We start from the raw sequence: 11,375 nt of genomic DNA, 5'->3' as shown, positions 1-11,375 counted from the left end.
CACACACACACACACACACACACACACACACACACACAAACAGTGGGCTGTACAGTGGGACAGGCTCGCCTTTGTTTCGCTATCGATTTTTGTCGGCTCGGCCAGAGAGCTCCTGGTGGCTCAAGTCATGGGAATGGCTTCCTTTGATTCAAACATTGACTAATCCTTTATCCTCATTGCCTTTACTGTGATGTGTCACAGGGCCAACCAAGACGCAGGACAGAGGACGAGCTGTACGCTGTAAAGACGCACAATCACCCTGATGTGCTAAAGACCAATACTCTACACGGTGAAGAAAATACACTGATTGTTTTTGGTTTAGAATCAAAGACTGGAGACTAGACGACTGGGTAACGACCGGGACAAGCACACGACGAGACGCAGCTTGTTCTCTCTGGTACACAGTTTATGTACGTACATGTTTTGGTTCAGACATGATCAGACATGCGATGTGATGTTGCTACGTGTCCTCTTCTATTCCGTGTCCATTCATCCTCTCATCTGCTGCACCAGCGTTCTCACAGGGGTCAGTTAGCTTCTTGTGCCCCTCTTGGTTCTGTGTTCTCAGAACTGAAGTCTTTCAGTCTATTTTGCGGGGTTAAGTCAACGCAAACGTTCCTAATTGCTTTTTCCAAACTTTAACAGACATGGAACTTGTAAAAAAAAAGTGACTTTCCCACACTTTCCAAACCTGCTGAGAGCTCCGATTACGCACTTCTGACAAATGTCTGCATTGGCAAGATTCAACTGGAGAAAAAAAGCTTTTCTGCCTTGGTAACTGAGCAAATTTGCAACAAATGACTACCTTCTCCTTAAGGTAACTTAACCAAAGATACTTTTACACTGTAGATGTTTGGGACAATGAGCTTCATGTATTTAGCCAGTACAGTGTGGACCTCTAAGTTCAGCTTCAGTTTGCATAAAGGCCCTCAGCATCAGTCAACTGCAGGTGGACCCAGTGGTCTGTGGTCAGACCAACAACTGGGATAAACTCTAAACCTTTGACTTAACCACAGCTTCAAGACAGGTTAAGTGGATTTACACAGTGATGGACGGTTGAAGGATCACCGTTTTGTTCTATTCTCCCTTTGGTGACTTCCAGATGTTAGCCAGTTGCAGCTGCTCATCTCCTCACTTTGTTATAGTGTTGATCTTTCTTCTTTTTGTTTGTGTGTTGCGTGTTTAGTAGTCAGTTCCGTCTCTAATGCCTCTCAGCACAGAGTTGTGTTGATCTCTATAATTAAGCACTGTGTGTCGTATCCACCTACATCCTTTAACCACACATCACCTTGGGCAACAACAATAAGCAGACAGGTTTTCCTGATTGGCGTCATTAAACCAGGTGAGGTGTTAGATAATGTGCAATCTGCCCGTGACACGAAGGAAAGCCTGAGTGGGAGTGAGAACAGACACGGCGTCACATGCTTACAGGTAATTCCAGCTGTTTGTGGAGACGCCGATATGAGGTTAGAGGACAGATCTGGACATCAGACACCTCCTTACCTCTCTGTGTGTGTGTGTGTGTGTGTGTGTGTGTGTGTGTGTGTGTGTGTGTGTGTGTGTGTGTGTGTGTGTGTGTGTGTGTGTGTGTGTGTGTGTGTAAAACCCTAATGAAATCCACCCCACAGGAGGGAGAGAGAGAGAGAGAGAGACAGAGGAATATAACTGATGCTCCTCTACAAATCTATTGTAGATGATCTGGCAATAATTTTTTAAGACTTTATTGTAAAACCCAGCGACGGCGTCGTGCTGATCCAGCACTTATTGAAGGGATGAAGAGTCATTTGAGCGATGTTATGACCACTCAGCAACATCTAACTGCCCAGCTGAAACATTTTCTGGCTGCTCGAGTGAAAAACCACTTGTGTGTGAATGCTTCTTCAACGAGACCGACCGCCAACAAAACATCCCAAACACTGTTCAACTTCCTCTTTCGATCAGGAAGTGAGCGACAACTGTCTGTGCCCCAGTTCCTGCAACAATCTACAGTCTCTGGCTCCAACTCGGCTTGTGATTCAAGCTCTGAGTCGGGCTGCTTGATGAGTGCAGCACTGTGAGACTGGGAGTGATGCTCTGGGTTTATGTTTGCCAATCATGTGTTTATATTTGCCAGTCAGCAGAAGCTCCATCAAATCCACAATGGCACATTCAACACCGTGTCTGTCTGCCAGTAAACAAGGTCAGAGACCAGAGCTATTTGCCCGGTGAGTCAGGCAGTTAACTGGAATCCGTACTGCATCCTTCCACTGCAACATCCTCCAACCCTACAATCCGTCTTACACATCGCAATGTAAAGAGCGTCAAGTACGGTCCAGCAACACAGGAGAACGATGGGGTTACAATAAAAGTAAATCGGGAAGAGTCTGGAGCAAGGAGATGAGACAGACTTTCAAGAGCTTGGTGGAGCTCTGAGGTCTGTGGGGGGAGGAGAGGAGAGACCTGACAGTGCTTACATAAGTGAAGCATTATCAGCCTGCAGGTCGTTCTGGAGGAGCAGTGTCAGATCATACAGGCATACACACGCTCATTAAATCTGCTGTGAGAAGGTGAACAAACTGCGTGTGTGGGAGTGTGTTGTGTTTTAATAGTGCAACACAAGCAAAAAAATGTAATCTTGCTTGCTGGCTTATCTCATAGATTACATCATGACTCTCACAATAATCAGTAACCATAACCACAACAGAGCATCATCTGTATTAGGTTAATTACAACAGGGAGTCGTGTTTTCAAACTATTTATCTATGGTCTATAGCACCAATATGCACACAGTGGCAGAAGCACTCACAGCTCACAAACTGCTGGCTCACATTCTGTGTATACGTTTGCTCCGACCCTTACAGATTCACACAAATATTTAATTAGAACTACAACCGCTTTATCCTGAGGCTGAGATTTGACGGTTTTTAATATTTTACCATGACGTGCTTGTTTTGCTAAAAGAAACTCACTTTGGAAACTAAATTGGAGGCATCTTTTTATTTTTACTTGGGTACAAAGAGACGCTGACATTAGTTCTCTTTTCAACACATCCAGTCCATCGGACCAGAAAGTGTTCACTTTAAAATGCCATTAAAGGCAATAACCAGGAATGACCTTTAGTGTTGAACGGCAGAGTAGAGTCAGGCCTGAACAGGCTCTGGTCTTCTGAGGCGTGACGGCTGTACTGCAGATTGTGCTGTTTGTTTGACTTTTGATTATCTCTCCGACCTACAGTTTTACAGAACGAGGCTAAAGCAAATAATTATCAGCTAGAGACCAAAGGCAGCCGAGTAGAAAGGGACAGGAAGAGGGAGAAGAAAGGTAGAGGGAAAATAAAGTGATAGCGATGGGGGAGATGGTAGAGCAGAGGGAGCTAAATGAAAGGAGAGCGAGAGACCAAAGGAATCAAACAGAGAAAAGATGAAGAGGTGCCAGGAAGAATGAGACATGAAAGTACAAAATGTAGTGTGACAGAGAGAGAGAGGGAGAGGGAGACAGAGAGACGGAGAGAGAGAGAGACTCTAGTCTAGTGTATGTAGTCTGTCTCTGACTAAGCCTCAAAGTTCAAGTTCATTTGTTCCATTTTACACCCCCCTGCCCGACGCTGCCACATCTTACACTAAACTCCTGCCAACCGCAACAAATCCTGGCAGCTTTAGGCCAACTTAGATCCAAGCAAGAAGAAAAGGCAAAGAAAAGAAAAAAGTTCTTGGGGAACATTAGTACAAGTGAGCAAATTACAAGGTCAAGAGAATCACAACCACCCAACAACCAGTTATGGCTTATTCTCTGTGTTGCTGGTAAGCTTGTGCACTTTTCTTACCCCATTTCATTAGCATAAACGATTTCTTCCCATGTCGTACCAAAAGTGCCCACCATTGGCAACTAGACAGCGCCTGCTTTCTCTGCTGGGTTTAGATCAAAACAAAACCGTGTGCCATTGTCTTTGCTGTTGTGTCGGTAGGCATGCAATGTTTTGGAAAAGAGATTACATAGGTGGCGTGGGAATACATATCAGTTTACACATGGCCAACCTGCAAACACAAAGCAACTCAGACCAGTAGTGCAGGATGTGTTGCTGGGCAGTGGAATATTTCATTCAGAGTGTAGACAGAAGTGAAGGAGGTGTCTGGTGTCACGGTCTGCACTGTAACTCACCACCAGTATCTCTCAGTGTTAAGACTACGTATACAGGAGCGCCTACAGCCATCAGCCAAAAGATACTTTGTTTAATAGTTGACAAGTACAAATGAGGGTTTCACAAATGAAACCACCACACAAAGATAAGATAAGGTAACTCAAACCTGAGGAGAACACACAATTTGTGCTTTGCTGAACATTGTGAATGGCTTTGGGAACATCATAGTGTAATGATAGTCTGTGCCCACTTCCTATTTCCAAGCAAGAAAAATCAAGGCCTCTCTCTTATTCATACAAACCAATGTGCTCGGGCTAGATGAGAGGGGTGTTACCATAGCGACTCATAGGGGCAATTTGTTAGGTCATTTCACTGCATTTTGAATGATCGGCTGTGGGGCACTGGGAGCTGTACGGGCATGTATGGGCTTCACACTCCATCATGGGATCAGACTGCCAGGCAGATTCCAGACTCCACTATCACAGCAGATGAAAAGGATCAAGGATATATGTGGAGAACACTGAACTTCAAGCATATGAGTTATGCAGCACACAGTAGTCTGCCTGGCTACACCGTAGACATAACATTTGGGCAACTGTAAACAAACAGTGCTTCAGCCTTTCACTGACGTAGACATTCCATAGCATTGAAGACTTTGCCTTTAATGGCTGGCTAAACAGCTGTCTGTCATGTCCCACACATGGATGTGAACACTTCCTGTAATGCCATTTTTCAAAATAATGTGTAAATGCCTACAGCCACGCAATGTTTTTGGATGTTTTTCCCGTCTGCTATACTCCATTTTAAAACCCTGCCAATGCATGACATCACCTTGGTTTCATAACTATAGGGGCTCCTGGATATAAGAGCCATGTACAATGCTGTAAGGTTAATTGCCACCCTGGTGTGAGAAACATACCACAGAGACAAATTGTTCTGTCCTGAATCAGAGTTACAAACGGTTACACACTAAAGAAGGCTGCGGGCAAAACATTTGTGTATGTTATTCCCCTGCTGCTGCAAAAACAAAGGAAAAGAAAAGGAGTAAGAAGTTCTCACAGCGCAGACTTCTTTTTTTTTGTCATTAACACAATGAGGGGAGGGCTTTTACTGAGAAACACGGAAGAAAGAATGACACAACAGAACAGCCTGTCCATGCCTTACTCATTGGTTTTCCGGACAGGAGCTGGACAAGTCTTACTCAATGCAACATCTGTCTAATAGTGATGGTAAAGAGGAAGGCAGATGTTGACATATTCATACTTGACTGTGGACTGGTAGGCCACAATGCGGATGTGCTGCTATGTACTGAAACGCACATCTTGACTCTACATCAACTCAGTGCCATCAACCAGAAGAGCCAAACAGACGAGGCTATGATATCCTGTGCCACTCGCCCAAAGCCCTGTCCCAAATGAATCTTGTAAAATATTCATCACCAGGAATAAGATCATTCTTGCCATCTACAAGAGGGAAAATATTCACAAATTAGGCTGAGCAGAAATTGTGGAGTCAAACAGCCAGTAGCTTATCACAGTTAAACAGTAGCATGTATGTCCTGCTGATGAATGACTGATGAAACAAACGCCAAACATAAGATCCATGATCATACCTTTTAACTAAACATCCGTCATATTCACTCACTCAGTTTGTATGGGCTCTGGTTGTGCTTACTCATGTGTCCGGTTTGTTCAGAACTGTAAACAGAAGTGAAATGTTCTGGGTGGCAGTGGCCTCCCGGGCTCCGTTTGCTCCTTGAGTTTTATTCTTCCGTCTGTTCAGATTTGTTAGCCTACTTGTTTTCATAGTGGTACAGCACTTTGGTCAAGCCACTGTTGTTTTAAACATTCAAAAATTGACTTAATTTAATTTACTAGGGGTTCTGCAAGCAAGGGTTCAAGGGTTCAAATCCTTCAACAGGACATGAAAATATGTTGGTATGGTGAATCATCGTCTCTGACAACAACGGTTGCTTCAGTGTCTGGCTAACCACACGGTTGTTGCACTGGGCTACCAACAGGTCTCAATAAGTTCAATATGAAGCAAGAAATTTCCCAGTATACAATCATCTGCAAACTTCCACAGAATTACAATTGTAAGAAAGAAAATCAGCAATTTTGCTTTGAGGCTTCTTACCTGACTGCTTGGTTTGTGCTGGGAGGAAGTCCCTGGGATGTTGAGAGAGTGGCTCCTTGTGACAGCTGCTCCTGTCGACGCCCTACGCTGGGGTGAACGAACTGAAACCGATGACTTCACCTCCAGAGAGGGGCTACTGTTAGTGCTGTTCCCCTCAGTTTCAAGCACTGCATCCCATGGGTCTCCTGCAGGACCCCCTGTTACTGTCTGTACAGCAGCTCCTGATGGTGGTGATGCTTCCTCATTCTCAGCTTTGCGCTTGGTAAGTGGGTCTAAATCCAACCAATCAAAGCGACTGATGCTCGAAGTTTCCACTGCGACTGGCTGCTGTGGCGGAGGATTCGGTGCCAGAGAGGCTGTGCTGGCAGGTGCCAGATCCAACTCGGTGCTGGCCGATCTGCCATTCTTCAAGTATTCTGAGGTGCTGGCTATCTTGTCAAAGAGTTTGGCCATCTCTGGGTCAACAGTTGGCTGAGGGAAAACCATAGAAGCAGCTGTCTGTATGGGGGTAAAGGCTATGAAAGGTGACTGCTGTGCTGGTATGGACATGAAGGGAGACATGTTCGGAGTGAAGCCATTGTGAAATGTGCCTGGCTTGGGATACGGAGCAGAGGGGAACAATGGGGCAGGCTGATGAGACGGAGTGGACACATTGGAGCTAGATGGCGTGGGAAGGACAGATGTCCAATGGCTGCTGTGGAAGGGAGAGGTGCTACAGGTATGACCACCAGGGTAAGAGGCACTGAGGTTGAACCCCAGCAGTGAGGAAGGCCGGGACACTTTGCTGTTGGCTCCAAAGCTATCATCCAGCAGGAGCTTTTCAAGTTCCTCATTGGTCAACTTGTCCACATCGATATCCCTGAACTTATCCCGCTCCACCTGCTTCTTGGTCTCTGGGAAGACAATGAGGTCCTTTTCTGGTCTACTAGTTGAGGGTGAAGGTTGAGGAGCAGTAGTGGTAGATTTAGATGGTTTTGGTTTTAATGAGGATGAGGATGCTGCAGATGAGGACATGGACGCTGAGGCTGAAAGAGTGTGTCTTTTCTCCCTTTGCAATTTTGCCAAAGCCTCTTCCTCCATGCGGAGGGCTTCCTCTTTACCCACAACCCCCTTGGGCTTGGGGACATCGATCTTGAACCCATTACCACTAGATATCTGGGCCATTTCATCAACTTGTAGGTGCCATCAGTATAACTGCTGCAACATCAGTGTAGTTGAAGAATGATGACGAACAAACTTTAAAAACCTAAAAGAAAGAAAATAACAAATGAAATTTAGAATTTTCAAACATTTTTTTTTAAACAATTAGGCCTTTAAGCAAATCCAAGGACATCAAAGCATGTTTTGGTCTGGTACATGTTAGATCTGACAAATCACCCAAAAACCACCAGTCAGTCGCCAAAAACCTCTTCTCCTTTTCCACTCAGATAAACAGAGAGCACAACAGGAGATATGTCACCGTCTCTTACGCAATCACACGACCCTGAATGTCTATCTACACCCTGTCAGTATATTTGCAGTTGTACATCCTGCTGCTGTTAGTAGGATTAGATTGCTTATTGATTAGCTGCCATTTGCCATACATTGAAAGGCAATAATTACTTTGACTTGTTTATGAGTCAGGGGCAACAATGAAGTCATATAGGAAACACCGGCTACATCACCACAACGTACAAGCCAGTAGAAATAACAAGAAGGTTGTTATTGGGTTGTTACATGTTTTGGTTGTTTTCAGAGAGGAGCATATTTTCCGTTCTTGATGATCTACTAAAGTAAGCCTGCATGTCTTAAGCCCATGACGTGAGAAGAACATTGCTGCCGCGACTTTGGTGATGGTGAAATGACACAGGGCTTTCTCAAAGCAACTATTCTTTGAACGATCACAGCACCAGGGTTGAGTGAGTTCCTTCTCTCCCCAGGCGTCACCGGCCTCTCCTGAGCTTCCCCTCCCATTGTGGTGGAGAAGGCTGGCTGTGCTGGGGCTCAGGCTGCCCTCACACTATTGTGCAGCTGAGGAATTTGGCATGCTAAGCAGCCCAATGGGTCTCTCTCTCTCTCCTCCACTTGCTTTCTCTCGCTCTTAGCATTAGGTTACCACCATGGCCCCCATCTTATCAGCTGTGCTAATATCAGCACTTGGACTCCGTCACCAACAGGCAGTGACAATGTGGCGGCATTAATTAAACATTTGACTCTGCCAAACTCTACCGAGAACACAGACGAGGAGGAAATGAAAGCAGAGAAAAAGGAAGGTCACCAGGTTTGGCTCCTGCTTAACTATTACAGGCAGGTTTGGCTTTACTGATGACTAAGAACCTACAGCAGCGTTTGACTTTACTCAATATACGAATGATCAGGGTGGATATTCTGTCCCATTGCCAATAGATCCTCCTTAGGAATCTGAGTCTTAAGTCTCATTGAACCACTCCTACGAAAACAACAATGCCAACAATGCAAACCATCTAGATCTATTATAGCCACCTCATAATGAGATGTGACTGGGTTTACTTCACTCATTGCAGAGTGTTACAGATTAGACAGACTTTGATCAAATGTGTTATTAGAATTCCCCTTCAGAAAAGAAAGGAGAGTGGGTCAACCTCAAGCATGCTATAATAAGCCAAGAGATTCATCAAGTAGGCTCATGCTACACTATGATAACCAACACTGACCAACGCCACCAGTGTTCCTTATAGCTTTGTCCTTATAAGGCAATAGGAGGCACTACAAAGGTGGGAAATGCCACTTATGGAGAAAAGCGTAGCCAGGAGTACTAGCACAGCCTGGGTTCTACTCTACTGTAGCACAGGCGGGCAGATTCCAGGATGTGTAGCGTTCTAATATGACATCCGAGCATGACATTTACTATTTACGTATTCCATAGACAAATATACTTAAGCCATGACGACGAGCCTTCTGTGCTTGGCTAAGTAGACTGATTTACAGATGGGAAGGTCACAATAACAAATGACGCTTTGGGAGCCTGGAGAAGTCCCAGATCCTTTTTGCTTGATGAACTAACAAAACAATCAATCATCACACCAAATGAGTCGAGCTATCGGTGAAAATGTTAGCAAACTGCTCTGTAGCTGACCAAAGTACAGAACAGCTTCTTTACAATAGAAAATAAGTAACCAGGTTCTGTTTACACATTTCTCAGATATATAATGCGATTGTCTGGAAAGAGACGATTAGAGAGCTAATCTACTTCCTTCTGTGGAGGTCAGTTCCTCTCCTAGTTGGCCTGTGCAGGACATTAAGTCTATAAAAAGAAACAAAAACCAAAACTGACAGGGCCTCATGAGCATTGAGGGCTGTTTGAAGTGGGTACACAGATGCACAAACCCAAATGTCTTCCACCTTGGCAAGCATCCTGAAGCCCAAATGTTCAGTTAAATCACATTGCAGTGACGCTGCTCAATCTTAAATTTGAATTTACTAATATATACAAAGCAAGTAAAGCAGGAAGCAGGAAGACAATCGCGTATTCTCACACGGAAATCAGATTTAGATACGAACCCACAGAGTTGATAATCTGTATGAAGTAACTGGAAACTGTGTAAAGTAAGTAACTGTAACTGTAAACTCAAAGTGTTAGCGTGTAAAGTAAACTGTGACTGTAACTGTAAACCCAAAGTGTTAGTGTGTAAAGTAACTGTAACTGTAAACTCAAAGTGTTAGTGTAAAAAGTAAACTGTAACTCTCCACATCTGTTCACCAACTCACGATTGTTTATTTTGGCTCCGCTGCCGTCGACGCGTTATATTATAAACAAAACAAACAGAAATAGAATTAACACGGGATAATAAATATTATACTTGTAAATCTAGTCGGTGTATACAGACCGTGTTGACCCGTCAGGCTCAGTCAACCTGTCTGCTGATGCTCACCTGATGCCTTTAGTATCTTCTGTAAACACTTTTGTTTTGTAGCCACACGCAGTAAACTAACATGAGCCAGTCGTTACATTTCGGTAACAATGTGACTCTTTACTAACCCGACTAACTGCACCGGTCAGCTCAAATGACACTTTATGATACTTTTAATGGCTGCTGGAACTTGGAACTTTTTTTACTTTGTTGTATACGAAGTTAGCTGGTGCCATGCTAACACAGAGCTCAAGCTAAGAGAGCGCTATAGAAACAGGAGCAAAGTGTTCGCTCACCGGCATATAAAAGTAACACAATTAAGCTCTTTAGATAACATTCACGATCATTCCCGGCTCATACTTTGTGAAATACTGATTCAACAATTTAAAGTACTCAGTCAGAGCTTTGCCAACTTACCCACAACAGGAAGAAATGCAGATTGTGTCGCGCAGGAAAAAGGCAGGATGAGACGCTGACGCCACAAGAGATTCTACGCAACTACGGCTGAAAACTTTTGCAGGCAGACGTGAAGTGTAAACGGCTCGTTTCTTACCTTGGAGCGGTGCGGCGTCTGAAGCCATTTTCCCTGCAGCTGCAGTTTTTTTCCGTCCACTTTCACAGAAGGACGTCAGTTCCTGTTGAGGTGGTTGTTCTGTTTGTTGACCGCTGCTGCCTGGTGGAGCTGCGCTGGGCGTAAAGCAGGGAAACAGCGACACCATGCGGTATAAGCGTTTATTGTAACTCGGGGGATATTTTTTTGAGGGTTGTGTGCGAGAGAAGTATTCAGTCATAGCTGTTATCATACAGGAGAACAGCTGATATATGAGCCATATCCAGGATGAAGGGTCATATTGAGACTTGCAGGTGTCCTAAGTAACACTGATGACAATACACACGACCATTAGTCATCCGGGTGCCATTTTACAGATATGACATCATGTCAACGTTAGGAAGGAAAACATTCAGTGTTCATATTATATTGTATGAGAAATTATGTATGATATTCGTGATTTCTATCAAAACAGACCATTAAGAGTATGTATTTACCTTGGAAACTTTCATATACCCTTTATTTAGTGAATCTATTTGGTTTGATAAAAAAACAACAGTCTGCTGATGTAATAGACGCTCATGCCCAAAAGACTTAAAAAAGACACCTAGACTTTGGTTCACCGTTGTGCCTTTGTACGATCTCCTCTCTGCATAAAATTCGATTAAAAGTATTTCATTTGATTGTGTTTTCAAGGCAGGAT

General features: G+C 44.1%; 1 protein-coding gene across 2 annotated transcripts in view; it reads right to left on the bottom strand.

Moving 5' to 3' along the window:
- Positions 1-10,770, bottom strand: part of pik3c2a (phosphatidylinositol-4-phosphate 3-kinase, catalytic subunit type 2 alpha) — a 34,966-nt gene extending 24,196 nt beyond the window's left edge. Inside the window, exons 1-2 of one of the 2 annotated variants that reach the window (XM_076140759.1) lie at positions 10,676-10,770; positions 6,254-7,499 (exon numbers count right to left, since the gene is read on the bottom strand). In XM_076140759.1, the coding sequence (XP_075996874.1) occupies positions 6,254-7,417 (1,164 nt within the window). In that variant the 5' untranslated portion in view covers positions 7,418-7,499; positions 10,676-10,770. The other variant, XM_076140760.1, reaches the window with a different exon arrangement.
- Between the last annotated feature and the right edge of the window lie 605 nt (positions 10,771-11,375).

Source organism: Genypterus blacodes, unplaced genomic scaffold (assembly GCF_046128005.1).
Source record: "Genypterus blacodes isolate CSIRO-AG114 ecotype Tasmania unplaced genomic scaffold, CSIRO-AGI_Gbla_v1 ptg000015l_1, whole genome shotgun sequence".
Taxonomy (NCBI): domain Eukaryota; kingdom Metazoa; phylum Chordata; class Actinopteri; order Ophidiiformes; family Ophidiidae; genus Genypterus; species Genypterus blacodes.
Note: the sequence above shows the minus strand (reverse complement) of the source record. Positions and strands in the feature narration are given on the sequence as shown.